This window comes from Neophocaena asiaeorientalis, unplaced genomic scaffold (assembly GCF_003031525.2).
Source record: "Neophocaena asiaeorientalis asiaeorientalis breed wild unplaced genomic scaffold, Neophocaena_asiaeorientalis_V1.1 scaffold3, whole genome shotgun sequence".
NCBI classification, from domain to species: Eukaryota; Metazoa; Chordata; class Mammalia; order Artiodactyla; family Phocoenidae; genus Neophocaena; species Neophocaena asiaeorientalis.
Window position 1 is genome coordinate 316,923 of NW_020172726.1, and position 17,290 is coordinate 334,212.

At 38.5% G+C, this 17,290-nt stretch overlaps 1 protein-coding gene across 7 annotated transcripts in view; it reads right to left on the reverse strand.

Moving 5' to 3' along the window:
- Window positions 1-17,290, reverse strand: part of LOC112396523 (ras-related GTP-binding protein B) — a 50,339-nt gene that overhangs the window by 12,892 nt on the left and 20,157 nt on the right. For all 7 annotated transcript variants that reach the window (XR_003002588.1, XM_024740292.1, XM_024740297.1 and 4 more), the window contains one exon: window positions 1,247-1,469. Coding sequence is in view for 6 of the 7 variants with exons in the window: in XM_024740292.1 (XP_024596060.1) it covers window positions 1,247-1,469 (223 nt within the window). In the remaining variant the exon portion in view is untranslated. The remainder of the gene's footprint in view (window positions 1-1,246; window positions 1,470-17,290) is intronic.

Consider the following 17,290-nt stretch of genomic DNA (forward strand, 5'->3'; position numbering starts at 1 on the left):
TCTGCTGAATTAAAACAGAATTGATATTTAGTGAGAGGGAGAAGGAATTTAAAAGAATACTCAAAAGTCCTTTTCAGAGTCAAATACGGAACCCTGTCAAGTGGTTTCTGAAAGCCTGTAAGCTAACCTAGAAACACCAAAACATACTCAAATACTGGAACACTGAAGGCAATCCTGTTACTAATTACAGGAAAAAAAAGTATTCCTGACCACAGTTATTACCCAAAAATTCTTAAGTTATTACCAAAAAATTCTTAAGTTATAGGGGATCCTTAGACTCCTAGGTTCCAACCCAAAGAGGAACTGTATTCTTCTACATCACCAGTATATTCTAAAACTGCTTTCCTCAACTTTAGCCTTGGAAATAGAGGATCTTCTCTTTCAGCTTAGACTTTAAAATCCAATCCTCTTATTTTATATGGAGCAAACTAAAGCTAGACTCTATTTGTGACTTGCCAGTCCTGGGGTCTCATAGGGGTTTGCCCTTTCTACTGTGTCTTTTCTTGTTTAAATTTATGTGTACTAACTCCCATGCCAGAAAAGAAGATAAATATACCATATCAGTGCAATTATGAGGGCCTTGGCATTGTGCCTAACACAGTATAGTTGGCATTTGAATTGGTGCATACCAGTTTCCTAGGTCAACCTAGTGACAGCTATGACCTTTCTTTATCTCACCCCTGGTGGGTCTTCTAGCCTTGACAATAACTGCCTGCTCTGAAGGACAGTAAAACAGTGGTATCAAATATATTTTAAAAGTACATAAAGCTGCTTAGTGATAACACACAGTCAGGATCCTTTCCTAAATTTGAAAATTATTTGCTAAATGAACATTATATTTCCCTTACCATGGAACATTTGTTTATGTGTTTTTTTGTTTGTTTTTGTTTTTTTTGCGGTACGCGGGCCTCTCACTGTTGTGGCCTCTCCCGTTGCAGAGCACAGGCTCTGGATGCGCAGGCTCAGCTGCCATGGCTCATGGGCCTAGCCGCTCTGTGGCATGTGAGATCTTCCCGGACCGGGGCACGATCCCGTGTCCCCTGCATCGGCAGGTGGACTCTCAACCACTGCGCCACCAGGGAAGCCCTGTTTATAAGTGTTTTTAAAAACAAATGTCAACTTTATTTTGAAAGCTTATGCTGAGATTTTTTTTTCCTAAAAAAGAATGGTACAAATTTACCTATATCTCTACAGAAGTCTACAAAGTATGTCACTTATTTGGTGCACCACCCATTCTATTTCTTACCAGGTCTCGTTGATCCTCCTGTACCAGATCCATTTTATGCACCAAGCAAAAGATTTTGGCATCTGGAGAATTCTGCAGAATGGCCTCCAGGCATGACTGGTAATAGTGCATGTCCTTTTCCAGTTCGCGGCTTTCCACATCAAAGACATAAATCAGAACCTCCACATTACGGAAGATGTTGTCTCGTTGGCTGGTGAAATAATTTTCCATGAAGGTGTCCTGTCTAGTAGGAAAAAAAATCTAGGTAATAAGCAAGTCATCACTTAATCACTCCTATTTACGATCTATTTTTGTTGGCTTAAGCCAACAGTGTGAAAGATAATCCTAAAGCTTCAAATTAAAGGGAAAATGATAGCAAATTAGGATGGCCTCACCTTCTTACTTCTTAAGCACATCTAGTGCCACCTTTTGCTCCTCTCCTTGTGTTCCAAATATACTTTGACCTTCCCTCAGTTCTAGTGGCCCATGGTCTATCCACCGAGAGGCCTTTACACATGCTTTTCACTCTGTCTCACATGCTATCCCCTTACTTTTATACATAATTAACTCCTACTTGTTCCACTGGATTTCAGTTCAATTCATACTTACTCACAGAAACTATCCTTGACCTCACTGACTTGGGCAAATCTAGTCACCATAGGCAATTATATTAACACATTGGTTTTATTTTTAACACTCACCACAAGTGTGATATTATACATATTTGTGTGAGTTTTTAATTAATGGCATTCGATCCCCTAGATGGCAAGCTCCATGAAGGTAAGGACCATGTCTGCTACAGTTTGACATTGTTTCCCAGCTTTTAGCACAGAGCTTGCCACAGAGTAGTTGCTCAATGAATATTTACTGAATAAAAAACTAGTCAAACACTCTAAACTATATGAAAATGGCTCCAAGTTAACATTTTAGCAGAATGTTGCTCTTTGCTCCTTAGGCTGTGTGCTGCTTCCCAAGAAATTCTCAATTGCCAGCTGGATAGATGAATACAGTAGTGTTCTGTCTTAAACAAAAAAATCAAGGGGTGGCATCAACAACATGGTGGAATGAAAAGCTACCTCTGTCTCTCCCCTTCAATCTACAACGAGTAAAACATTCACAACTCAACAAAGGTACTTTTGTCCAACACACCAGGATGCTAGAGAATTCCACACACCTGTACATCTAAAGATGGATGGACTGGAACAGATAGAGGAGGCAGAACTGAAGGAACAGTAGAGGTAGTGCCTATAATCCTGGCCCTCTGGCCATGGCAGCTAAGCCTGCAGCCCCAGAGAACCTGGTAGCAGCAGAGCAGACAGCACACACAACACCAGCCTCCTGGCTGCAGTGGCACCCATGGCCACATCTAACTGTACATCTGTGGGAATGGGGCCTGCGGCCCTGTCCCTCCAGCCACTGAGGTGCCCAAGTCTCCAGTCCCTCTGCTCTCCCACCAGCAGTGGCAGAGCCTAAGAACCTTAGAAAACCAGATAGGGAAGAGGCACTGGTATGACCCTGGCTTTCCCCACCCCTTCCCCCTGCGGTGCCTGAGCCTGTGAGCCTGTGACTCAGAGGATCCTGAAAGCAAGGGAAGAACCCACCATCCAGGTGAACCAGGCAGCTTCTGCCAGTGACAAAGGCAGAAGCAAGGTGCCAATGACCAAGAAAACACCAGAAGTGATAATGAGAGTTGGGACAGGGGGCACACCTCTGACAGAGGCAGCTCAGGTAAGAGAAACCAAAAACTTGTGCTATAGTACCACCTATGGAAAAAGAAAAGACCCCTAATTTCTAACTTGTCTCACTTCACATGCTCTTGCAGAAGGAAGTACCATGAAGAAGCACAGTAACACCGCACCACAAAAAGAAAATGACAATTCTCCAGAAACCAAAGTTAAAGTCACATAATAGTGTGATCTGAGAGAATTTAAAATAGCTGTCATGAAGAAATTCAACAAGCTACATGAAAACTCAGAAAGGCACATCAATTAGCTCAGGAATAAAATTAATAAACAGGAATGCTTTACCAAAAAGATTGAAACTAAAAAAAAACTAAAATTCTGGAGCTGAAAAACTCAATAAATGAGATAAAGAATGCATTAAAAAGCACTGGAAATAAGGCAGACCATATGGAAGAATCAGTGAGTGTGAAGATAGAAATCTAGAAAAGATATAAGTAGAAGAGGAATGAAAAATAAGATGCAAAAAAATGAGGAAATTCTACAAGAGCTATCTGACTCTTAAGTAGGGCAACATTAGGATAATGGACATCACCGAAAGAGAAAAGAGGGAGAAGGGAGCAGAGAGTTTATTTAAACAAATAATAGCTGAGAATTTCCTAAACTGTGGAAGGAACTGGATAGACAACTCCATGAAGCTAAGAGAACACGTAATTACCTCAACGCAAAAAGACCTTCTCCAAGACACATATTAAAACTGCCAAAAGTCTATGACAAACAATTTTGTAGGCAGCCAGGGCGAAAAAAATGGTAAACTACAAAGGAACCTAAATTAGGCTATCAGCAGATTTCTAAGTAGAAACTCTATAGGTCAGGTGGGAATGGAATGACATTATCAAAATACTAAAAGATAAAAGTTGTCACCCAAGAATACTGTATCCACCAAAGTTATCATTCAGATATGAAGGAGAAGTAAAGACTTTCACAGACAAACAAAAACTGAGGCAGTTCATCAACACTAGACCTGCCTTACAAGAGATGTTGAACAGAGGTCATACACCAGAAACAAAGACAAAAGTACACAAAACTTGGAGTAAGGTGATAGAATCAGAAAATTGCAACTATTTATCAGAAAAGGTTCTTAAATACTTTATTACAGTATAAAGATTAAAAAAGGGAGAAAATGCAGAAAAAATAACTATAGCTATTTCAGTTTGGTAACAAACTTACAATGCAAAAAGGAAAAGTTTGAGACAACAAAAACACCAAAGGGGAAGAGGAAAACCATACAGTTAAATGAAGATAAGATGCTATCAGCAGAAAAAACTATTTATCTATGTGACGTTTGATACAAACTTCATGTTAATTACAAAACATAAATCTAGAACGGAGACACAAAACAAAATGAGGAAACTGAGAAAAATACCACAGAAAACCACCAAACAAAAATGGAAGACAAAAACGCAAGGAAAAAGAAACAATGAGCCTGTCCTGATGAAAGGGAAGTTGGAGACTGAGTTGGTCACCACATTAGGACACTCCTGGCAGGGAAGCAGCACAGAAACGACCATGTGGCTGACAGGGTCTTGGTGTTCCACCTGGGTGTTAGGCCTGAGACTCAAAGGTGGGAGAGCCAAGTCTAGGACATTGGACCACCAGAGACCTCCCAGCCCAATTTAATATCAAACGGTGAACGCTCTCACAGAGATCTCCATCTCAACGCAAAGACCCAGCTCCACTGAACAACCAGCAAAATACAGTGCTGGACACCCTATGCTAAACAACTAGCAAGTCAGGAAAACAAACACAGCCATTAGCAGAGAGGCTGCCTAAAATCATAAAAAGTTCACAGACAACCCAAACCACACCACTGAGCATGGCCCTGCTCAGCAGAAAGACAAGATCCAGTCCCACCCACGAGAACACAGGTACCAGTCCCCCCCCACCAGGAAGCCTACAGAAGCCACTGAACCAACCTCACCCACTGGGGGCAGACACCAAAAACAACGGGAACTACGAACAGGCAACCTGCAAAAAGGAGACCCCAAACACAGTAAGTTAAAAAAAAAATGGAAAGAGAGAAAAATGCATGAGATGAAGGAGCAACGTAAAAACAAACCAGACCAAACAAATGAAGAGGAAATAAGCAGTCTACATGAAAAACAATTCAAAGTAATGAGAGTAAAGATGATCTAAAACCTTGGAAACAGAAGGGAGAAAATACAAAAAACCTTTCACAAGGACCTAGAAGAATTAAAGAGCAAACAAACAATGATGAACAACACAATGAATGAAATTAAAAATTCTTTAGAAGGAATAAACAGCAGAATAACTGAGGCAGAAGAATGGATAAGTGACCTGGAAGATAAAATAGTGGAAATAACTGCCACAGAGCAGAATAAAGAAAAAAAAAATGAAAAGAATTGAGGACAGGCTCACAGACCTCTGAGACAACATTAAACACATGAACATTCGAATTATAGGAGTCCCAGAAGAAGAAGAGAAAAAGTAAGGGTCTAAGAAAATATTTGAAGGGATTATAGTTGAAAACTTCTCTAACATGGGAAAAGAAATAGTCAACCAAGTACAGGAAGCACAGAGAATACCATATAGGATAAATCCAAGGAGAAACATGCAAAGAAACATATTAATCAAACTATCAAAAATTAAATACAAAGAAAAAATGCTAAAAGCAGCAAGGGTAAAGCCACAAATAACATACAATGGAATACCCATAAGGTTAATAGCTGATCTTTCAGCAGAAACTCTGCAAGCCAGAAGGGAGTGGTAGGACATATTTAAAGTGATGAAAGGGAAAAACCTACAACCAAGATTACTCTACACAGTAAGGAACTCATTCAGATTCAATGGAGAAATTAAAATCTTTACTGATAAGCAAAAGCTAAGGGAATTCAGCACCACCAAAACAGCTTTACAACACATGCTAAAGGAACTTCTCTAGGCAGGAAACACAAGAGAAGGAAAAGCCCTACAATAACAAACCCAAAACAATTAAGAAAATGGTAATAGGAACATACATATCAATAGCTACCTTAAATGTAAATGGATTCAATGCTCCAACCAAAACACACAGACTGGCTGAAGGGATTCAAAAACAAGACCCGTATATACGCTACCTACAAGAGACCCACTTCAGACCAAGGGACACATAAAGACTAAAACTGAAGGGGTGGAAAAAGATATTCCACGCAAATGGAAATCAAAAGAAAGCTGGAGGAGGAATTCTCATGTCAGACAAAATAGACTTTAAAATACAGACAAGAGACAAAGAAGGACACTACATGATGATCAAGGGATCAATCCAAGAAGAAGAGAAAACAACTGTAAATATTTATGTACCCAATATAAGAGCACCTCAATACAAAAGGCAAATACTAACAGGCATAGAAGGGGAAATCGACAGTAACACAACAATAGTAGGGGACTTTAACACCACACTTTCACCAATGAACAGATCATCCAAAATGAAAATAAATTAGGAAACACAAGCCTTAAATGACACATTAGATAAGATGGACTTAATTGATATTTATAGGACATTCCATCAAAAAACAACAGAATACATTTTGTTCTCAAGTGCTCATGGAACATTCTCCAGGATAGATTCATATCTTCGGAAAAATCAAGCATTGGTAAATATAAAAAAATTGAAACTGTGTCAAGTATCTTTTCCAACCACAATGCTATGAGACTAGGTACCAATTACAGTTAAAAAAAAAAAACTAAAAACTACAAACACATGGAGGCAAAACAATACACTACTTCATAACCAAGAAATCACTGAAAAAAATCAGAGGAAATCAAAAAATACCTAGAAACAAATGACAATGAAAACATAATGACTCAAAACCTATGGGATGCAGCAAAAGCAGTTTTAAGAGGGAAGATTATAGCAATACAACCCTACCTCAAGAAACAAGAAACATCTCAAATAAAGAACCTAATGTTACCCCTAAAGCAATTAGAGAAAGAAGAACACAAAAACCCCAAAGTGAGCAGAAGGAAAGAAATCATAAAGATCAGCTCAGAAATAAACGAAAAAGAAATGAAGGAAACGATAGCAAAGATCAATACAACTAAAGGCTGGTTCTTTGAGAAGATAAACAAAATTGATAAACCGTTAGCCAGACTCATCACGGAAAAAAGGGAGAAGACACAAATCAACAAGATTAGAAATGAAAAAGAAGTAACATCTGACACTGCAGAAAGACAAAGGATCATGATTGATTACTACAAGCAACTATATGCCAATAAAATGGACAACCTGGAAGAAATGGACAAATTCTTAGAAATGCACAACCTTTCAAGATGGAACCAGGAAGAAATAGAAAATATAAACAGACCAATCACAAGCACTGAAATTGAAACTGTGATTAAAAATCTTCCAACAAACAAAAGTCCAGGACCAGATGGCTTCACAGGTGAATTCTACCAAACATTTAGAGAAGAGCTAACACCTAACCTTCTCAAATGCTTCCAAAATATAGCAGAGGGAGGAATACTCCCAAACTCATTCTACAAGGCCACCATCACCCTGATACCAAAACCAGACAAAGATGTCACAAAAAAAGAAAACTACAGGCCAATATCACCGATGAACATAAATGCAAAAATTCCCAACAAAATACTAGCAAACAGAATCCAACAGCACATTAAAAGGATCATACACCATAATCAAGTGGGGTTTATCCCAGGAATGCAAGGATTCTTCAATATATGCAAATCAATCAACGTGATACACTATATTAACAAATTGAAGGAGAAAAACCATATGATAATCTCAAAAGATGCAGAAAAAGCTTTCAACAAAATTCAACACCCATATATTATAAAAGCTCTCCAGAAAGCAGGCATAGAGGGGACTTACCTCAACATAATGAAGGCCATATATGACAAACCCACAGCCAACATTGTTCTCAATGGTGAACAACTGAAACCATTTCCTCTAAGGTCAGCAGCAAGACAAGGCTGCCCACCTGCACCACTGTTATTCAACATTGTTTTGGAAGTTTTAGCCACGGCAATCAGAGAAGAAAAGGAAATAAAAGGAATCCAAACCAGAAAAGAATAAATAAAACTGCCACTGTTTGCAGATGGCATGATACTATACCTAGAGAATCCTAAAGATGCTACCAGAAAACTGCTGGACCTCATCAATGAATTTGGCCAAGTTGCAGGATGCAAAATTAATGCACTGAAATCTCTGGCATTCCTATGCACTAAGGACAAAAAAATCTTAATGAGAAATTACAAAATTACTCCCATTTACCACTGCAACAAGAAGAATAAAATACCTAGGAATAAACCTATCTAAGGAGACAAAAGACCTGTATGCAAAAAACTATAAGACACTGATGAAAGAAATTAAAGATGATACAAGGAGATGGAGAGATATACCATGTTCTTGGATTGGAAGAATCAACACTGCGAAAATGAGTTTACTACCCAAAGCAATCTACAATTCAATGCAATCTCTATCAAACTACCAATGGCATCTTTCACAGAGTTAGAACAAAAAATTTCACAATTTGTATGGAAACACAAAAGACCCTGAAGAAAGAAAACCGGAGCTGGAGGAATCAGGCTCCCTAACTTCAGACTGTACTACAAAGCTACAGTAATCAAGACAGTATGGTACTGGCACAAAAAGAGAAATACTGATCAATGGAACAGGACAGAAAGCCCAGAGATAAACCCACACACATATGGTCACCTTATCTTTGATAAGGGAGTCACGAATATACAGTGGAGAAAACACAGTCTCTTCAATACGTGGTGCTGGGAAAACTGGACAGCTACATGTAAAAGAATGAAATTAGAACACTCCCTAACACCAAACACAAAAGTAGACTCAAAATGGATTAAAGACCTAAATGTAAGGCCAGACACTATAAAACTCTTAGAGGAAAACATAGGCAGAATACTCTATGGCATAAAACACAGCAAGATCCTTTTTGACCCACCTCCTAGAGAAGTGGAAGTAAAAACAAAAATAAACAAATGAGACCTAATGAAACTTAAAAGCTTTTGCACATCACATGAAACCATAAAGAAGACGAAAAGACAATACTCCGAATGGGAGAAAATATTTGCAAACAAATCAGCTGACAAAGGTTTAACCTCCAAAATACAGAAGTAGCGCATGCAGCTCAACATCGAAAAAACACACAACTGAATGCAAAAATGGGCAGAAGACCTAAATAGACATTTCTGCAAAGAAGATATACAGATTTTCAAAAAACACATGGAAGGATGCTCTAAATCACTAATCATTAGAGAAATGCAAATCAAAACCACAATGAGGTATCATGTCATATGCATCAGAATGGCCAACATCAAAAAATCTACAAACAGTAAACGCTGGAGAGGGTGTGGAGAAAAGGGAATCCTCTTGCACTTGTGGTGAGAATGTAAATTAACACAGCCACTATGGTGAACAGTATGGAGGTTCCTTAAAAAGCTAAAAATAGAACTACCATATGACCCAGCAATACCACTACTGGGCATATACGGAGAAAACCATAATTCAAAAAGAGACATGTACCACAATGTTTACTGCAGCACTATTTACAACAGTCAGGACATGGAAGCAACCTAAGTGTCCATCAACAGATTAACGGATAGAGTAGATGTGGCATATATAATATATACAATGGAATATTACTCAGCCATAAAAAGAAACGAAACTGAGTTATTTTTAGTGAGCTGGATGGACCTAGTCTGTCATACAGAGTGAAGTCAGAAAGAGAAAAACAAATACCATACACTAACACATATATATGGGATCTTAAAAAAATGGTTCTGATGAACCTAGGGGCAGGTCAGGAATAAAGACGCAGACATAGAGAATGGACTTGAGGACATGGAGAGGGTGATGGGTAAGCTGCAACGAAGTGAGCGAGTAGCACTGACATATATACACTATCAAATCTTGTACAGCAGAAATTAACACAACATTGTAAAGCAATTATACTCCAATAAAGATGTTAGAAAAAGGAAACAATGATAATATAGAACAAGCAGAAATCAGAAGATAAAATGGCAGTACTAAGTATTCATCCATCAATAATCACCCAAAATGTAAATGAACTGAATTCACGAATCAAAAGACACAGAATAGCTGGAGAGGTTATAAAACAATACTCAACTCTGTGTTGCCTCCATGAGATTCACCTCAGCTCTATAGGCTAAAAGTAAACAGACAGAAGGTGATTGTCTAAGCAAATGTCAGTGAAAAGAAAGTGGGTGTAGCCATACTCATATCACACAAAATGGACTTCAAGCCGAAAAAGGGTAGTAAGAGATAAAAATGATATAACAGTGATTAATATGGGAGCACCAAAACATATAAAGCAATTATTAACAGAAGAAAACAAATTGACAGCAATGTGATAATAGCAGGGAACTTTAACACCAATACCCCACTTACATCAATGGATAGATCATCCAGACAGATGGCCTTAAATGAAGGAAATGCTGGCCTTAAATGAAATATCAGACCAGATGGATTTGATAGATTTGTACAGAACATTCTATCCAAATGCAGCAGAATACAAATTTTTCTGCACATGGAACTTTCTGAGAGATAGACCATATGTTGTAACACAAAACAAGGCTCAGTAAATTTAAGAAGACTGAAATCATATCAAGCATCTTTTCTGACAATGGTATGAAACAAATCAACCACAAGAATAAAGCTGGAAAAATAACAAATATGTGGAGACTGAACAACATGTTACTGAACGATATTGGGTCAATGAAGAAATCAAAGGAGAAATCAAAAACTACCTGAAGACAAATGAAAATATGACATATGAAAATCTATGTGATCCAGCAAAGTGGCACAAATAAGGAAGTTTATAGTAATACAGGTCTACCTCAAGAAACAAGAAAAATCTCAAATAAATAACTTTATACCTAAAGGAACTAGAAAAAGAAGAACAAAGCCCAAGATCAGTAAAAGAAAGTAAATAACAAAGATCAGAGCAGATATAAATGAAATAGAGACTAAAAGGACTAGAGAAAAGGTCAATGAAATTAACAGTGGGTTCTTTTGAAGAATAAAAAAACCTGACAAACCATTAGCTAGACTCACAAAGAAGAAAAGAGAGAAAATCCTGATTAAAAAATCAGAAACAAAAGAGAAGAGTAACAAAAGATACCACAGAAATACAAAGGATTATAAGAGAATACTATGAACAGCTATATTCCAACAAATTGGACAAACTAGAAGAAATGGACAAATTCTTAGAATCATACAACCTTCTATGACAGAACCATGAAGAAATAGTTTGAATAGACTGATCACTAGTAAAGAGATTAAAACAGTAATCAAAAAGCTACCAAAAAACAAAAGTCCAGGACCACACGGTTTCACAGATGAATTCTACCAAACATTCAAGGACGATTTAATATCTATCCTTCCCAAACTACTCCAAAAAACTGAAGAGAAGGGAACACTTCCTAACTCATTTTATGAGGCCTACATTACCATGATACCAAAACCAGACAAAGCCAACACACACAAAAAGAAAATTACAAGCCAATATCTCTGATGCACATAGATGCAAAAATCCTCAATAAAATAATAGCAAACCAAATACAATGCATTAAAAGCATCATGCACCATGATCTGGTGGGATTTATTCCAGTTATACAAGGATGGTTCAACACCTGCAAATCAAGCCATGTGATATACCACATTAACAAAATAAAGCATAAAAATCATATGATTATCTGAGTAACTGCAGAAAAATCATTTGACAAGATTCAACACACTTTTATGATAAAACTCTCAATAAAGTAGATATAAAAAGAAAGTACCTCAACATAATAAAGGCCATATATGAAAAACCCAGAGCTAACATCATACTCAATGGTGAAAAACTGAAAGCTATTCCTCTAAAATCAGGAACAAGACAAGAATGCCCACCCTAGCCACTTTTATTCAACATAGTATTGGAAGTCCTAGCAAGAGCAATTAGGCAAGAAAAGGAAATAAAAGACATCCAAATTGGAAAGAAAGAAGTAAAACTGTTACTATTTGTAGATGACATGATTTTATATATAGAAAATCCTGAAGTCTCCACTAAAAAAAACTATTAGAAATAAGAAACAAAGACATTAAATTTGCAGGATATGAAATCAATATACAAAAATCTGTTGTATTTCTATACACCAATAATGAGCTAGTAGAAAGAGAGATTAAGTAAACAATACCATTTATAATTGTGACAAAAAGAATAAAATACCTAGGAATAAATTTAACCAAGGAAGTAAAAAAGAACTGTACACTGAAATCTATAAATCAATGATGAAAGGAATTGAAGTAACAAATAAATGGGAAGATATTCTCTGCTCTTGGATTAGAAGAATTAGTATCGTTAAAATGTCTCTATTACCCAAAGCAACATAAAAACTGAATGCAATCCCTATCAAAATTCTAACAACATTTTTCATAGAAATACATCAAATAATCCTAAAATTTGAAATTTTTATGGAAACATAGAAGATCCCAAATAGACAAAGCAATCCTGAAAAAATGAACAAAGCTGGAGGTACATCACTCCCTGATTTCAAAATATACTACAAAGCCACAGTAATCAAAACTGAATGGTATTGGCAGAAAAACACACACAGAGCAAGGAGCAGAATTGAGAGCCTAGAAATAAACCATGCATATATGGATAATTAATTTACAACAAAGGAGCAAGAACACACTGTGGAGAAAGAATAGTCTCTTCAATAAATGGTGTTGGAAAAAATGAAGAGTGACATGCAAAAACGTGAAACTAGACCAATATAACTGAAAGTGGTTTAAGAACTTCAACACAAGATTTGAAACCATAAAACTCCTAGAAGAAAACATAGGCAGTATGCTCTTTGATATCAGTCTTAGCAATGTCTTTCTAGATATGTCTCCTCAGACAAAGGAAACAAAAGCAAAAATAAACAAATGGGACTACATCAAAATAAAAAGCTTATGCATAGCAAAAGAAACCATCAATAGAACAAAAAGGCAACCTACTGAATGGAAAAAGATATTTGAAAATCATATATCTGATAAGCAGTCAATATCCAAAATACATAAAGAATTCATACAAACTCATCAACAACAAAACAAGCAACCTGATTAAAAAATGGGAAGAGCAGGGCTTAGAGCAGCTAAATAGAAATTTTCCCAAAGATATACAGATGGCCAACAGGCACATGAAAAGATGTTAAATGTCACTGATTAGTATGGAAATGTAAATCTAAACCACAATAATATACCGACTTACACCCCTTAGATTGCCTATTATCAAAAAGGCAAGAAATAACAAGTGTAGAAATAACAAGTGTAGAAAGGGGAACCTTCATATGTTGTTTGTGGGAATGTAAATTGGTGCAGCGACTATGGAAGAAATATGGAGAGTCCTCAAAAATAAAAAATATGGACTTCCCTGATGGTGCAGTGGTGAGGAATCTGCCTGCTAATGGAGGGGACACAGGTTTGATCCCTGGTACAGGAAGATCCCACATGTCATGGAGCAACTAAGCTCATGTGCCACAACTACTGAGCCTGCACTCTAGAGCCTGTGAGCCACAACTACTGAAGCCCTCATGCCTAGAGCCCGCGTTCCACAACAAGAGAAGCTACAGGAACGAGAAGCCTATGGATCACAAAGAAGAGTAGCCCCCACTTGATGCAACTAGAGAAAGCCCGTGTGCAGCAACAAAGCAGAAAAAAAATACATAAATAAATAAATAAAATGTAAAAATACATCAAGAATAGAACTACCATATGATCCAGCTATCCCACTTCCAGGTATTTATCCAAAGAATATGAATACACTAATTTGAAAAGATACATGCACCCCTATGTTCACTGCGGCATTATTTATAATAGCCAAGATATGGAAACCACCTAAGTGCCCATCAAGAGATGAACGGATGAAAAAGATATGATATCGGAGGAGGAGCTTCAAGATGGCAGAAGAGTGAGATGCGGAGATCACCTTCCTTCCCACAAATACATCAGAAATACATCTACATGTGGAACAACTCCTACAGAACACCTACTGAACTCTGGCAGAAGACCCCAGACCCCCCCAAAGGCAAGAAACCCCCCATGTAACTGGGTAGGGCAAAAAAAAAAAAAAAAGAAACAACAGACAAAAGAATAAAGATGGTACCTGCACCAATGGGAGGGAGCTGTGAAGGAGGAAAGGTTTCCACACACTAGGAAGCCCCTTCGTGGGCAGAGACTGCGGGGAGCAGAGGGAGGAAGCTTTGGAGCCACAGAGGACAGCGCAGAAACAGGGGTGCGAAGGGCAAAGTGGAGAGATCCCGCACAGAGGATCGGTGCTAACCAGCACTCACCAGCCCGAGAGGCTTGCCTGCTCACCCACCCCAGCGGGTGAGGGCTGGGAGCTGAGGCTTAGGCTTCAGAGCTCAGGACCCAGGGAGAGGACTCAGGTTGGCTGCATGAACAGAGCCTGAAGGGGCTAGTGCGCCACAGCTAGCCGGGAGGGAGTCCAGGAAAAAGTCTGGAGCTGCCAAAGAGGGAAGAGACTTTTTCTTGCCTCTTTGTTTCCTGGTGCACGAGGAGAGGGGATTAAGAGTGCTGTTTAAAGGAACTCCAGAGATGTGCGCGAGCCACAGCTAACAGCATGGACCCCAGAGACAGATATGGGACGCTAAGGCTGCTGCTGCAGCCACCAAGAAGCCTGCATGAAAGCACAGGTCACTATCCTCACCTCCCATCCTGGGAGCCTGTGCAGCCTGCCACAGCCAGGGTCCCGTGATGCAGGGACAACTACCCTGGGAGAACACATGGCGCGCCTTAGGTTGGTGCAACGTCATGCTGGCCTCTGCCACCACAGGCTCGACCAGCACTCTGTTCCCCTCCCTCTCCCATGCCTCAGTGAGCCAGAGACCCCGAATCAGCTGCTCCTTTAACCCCATCCTGTCTCAGCGAAGAACAGAGGCCCTCAGGTGACCTACAGGATGAAGCAGGTCCAAATACAAAGCTGAACCCTGGGAGCTGTGCGAACAAAGAAGAGAAAGGGAAATTTCTCCCAGCAGCTTCAGGAGCAGCAGATTAAATCTGCACAATCAACATGATGTACCCTGCATCTGTGGAATACCTGAACACACAACGAATCATCCCAAATTGAGGAGGTGGATGTTGGGATCAACGATGTATATATTTTTTTCCCTTTTTCACTTTTTGTGAGCGTGTATCTGTATGCTTCTGTATGTGATATTGTCCTAGGTGTCTGTCCGTCCATTTTTTTTTTTTACTTTAAAAAATTGTTTCCTTAATAATTATTTTTTATCTTAATAACTTTATTTTATTTTACTTTACTTTATTTTACCTTATCCTCTTTCTTTCTTTCTTTCCATTTTTTCTCCCTTTTCTTCTGAGCCGTGTGGATGAAAGGCTCTTGGTGCTCCAGCCAGGAGTCAGTGCTGTGCCTCTGAGGTGGGAGAGCCAAGTTCAGGACACTGGTACACAAGAGACCTCCCAGCTCCACGTAATATCAAATGGCAAAAATCTCCAGAGATCTCCATCTCAACGCCAAGACCCAGCTCCACTCAATGACTAGCAAGCTACAGTGCTGGACACCCTATGCCAAAAAACTAGAAAGACAGGAACACAACCCCATCTATTAGCACAGAGGCTGCCTAAAATCATAATAAGGACATAGACACCCCAAAACACACCACCAGATGTAGAACTGTTCACCAGAAAGAAAAGATCCAGCCTCATCCACCGGAACACAGGCACTAGTCCCCTAGACCAGGAAGCCTACACAACCTACTGAACCAACCTTAGCCACTGGGGACAGACACCAAGAACAACGGGAAATACGAACATGCAGCCTGTGAAAAGGAGACCCCAAACAAAGTAACTTAAGCAAAATGAGAAGACAGAGAAACACACAGCAGATGAAAGAGCAAGGCAAAAACCCACCAGACTTAACAAATGAAGAGGAAATAGACAGTCTACCTGAAAAAGAATTCAGAGTAATGATAGTAAAGATGGTCCAAAATCTTGGAAATAGAAAGAAGAAAATAAAAGAAATGTGTAACAAGGACCCAGAACTAAAGAGCAAACAAACAGTGATGAACAACACAATAAATGAAATTAAAATTTCCCTAGAAGGAATCAATAGCATAATAACTGAGGCAGAAGAACAGGTAAGTGACCTGGAAGAAAAAATAGGGGAAATAACTATAGCAGAGCAGAATAAACAATGAAAACAATTGAGGACAGTCTCAGAGACCTCTGGAACACCACTAAATGTACCAACATTCGAATTATAGGGGTCCCAGAAGAAGAAGAGAAAAAGAAAGGGACTGAGGAAATATTTGAAGAGATTATAGTTGAAAACTTCCCTAATATGGGAAAGAAAAGAGTTAATCAAGTCCAGGAAACACAGAGAGTCCCATACAGGATAAATCGAAGGAGAAGCATGCCAAGACACATATTAATCAAACTATCAAAAATTAAATCCAAAGAAAACATATTAAAAGCAGCAAGGGAAAAACAACAAATAACATACAAGGGAATCCCCAAAAGGTTCACAGCTGATCTTTCAGCAGAAACTCTGCAAGACAGAAGGGACTGGCAGGACATATTTAAAGTGATGAAGGAGAAAAACCTGCAAACAAGATTACTCTACCCAGCAAGGATCTCATTCAGATTTGATGGAGAAATTAAAACCTTTACAGACGAGCAAAAGCTGAGAGTTCAGCACCACCAAACCAGCTTTACAACAAATGCTAAAGGAACTTCTCTAGGCAAGAAACACAAGAGAAGGAAAAGACCTAAAATAAAAAACCCAAAACAATTAAGAAAATGGTAATAGGAACATACATATCGATAAGTACCTTAAATGTAAATGGATTAAATGCTCCAACCAAAAGACACAGACTGGCTGAATCAATACAAAAACAAGACCCGTATATATGCTGTCTACAAGAGAACCACTTCAGACCTAGGGACACATACAGACTGAAAGTGAGGGGATGGAAAAAAGTTATTCCATGCAAATGGAAATCAAAGGAAAGCTGGAGTAGCAATACTCATATCAGATAAAATAGACATTAAAATAAAGGATGTTACAACAGACAAGGAAGGATACTACATAATAATCAAGGTATCAATCCAACAAGAAGAGATAATAATTATAAATATATATGCACCCAACATAGGAGCACAACAATACATAAAGCAACTGCTCACAGCTATAAAAGAGGAAATCGACAGTAACACAATAATAGTGGGGGACTATAACACCTCACTTACACCAATGGACAGATCATCCAAAATGAAAATAAATAAGGAAACAAAACCTTTAAATGACACAATAGACAA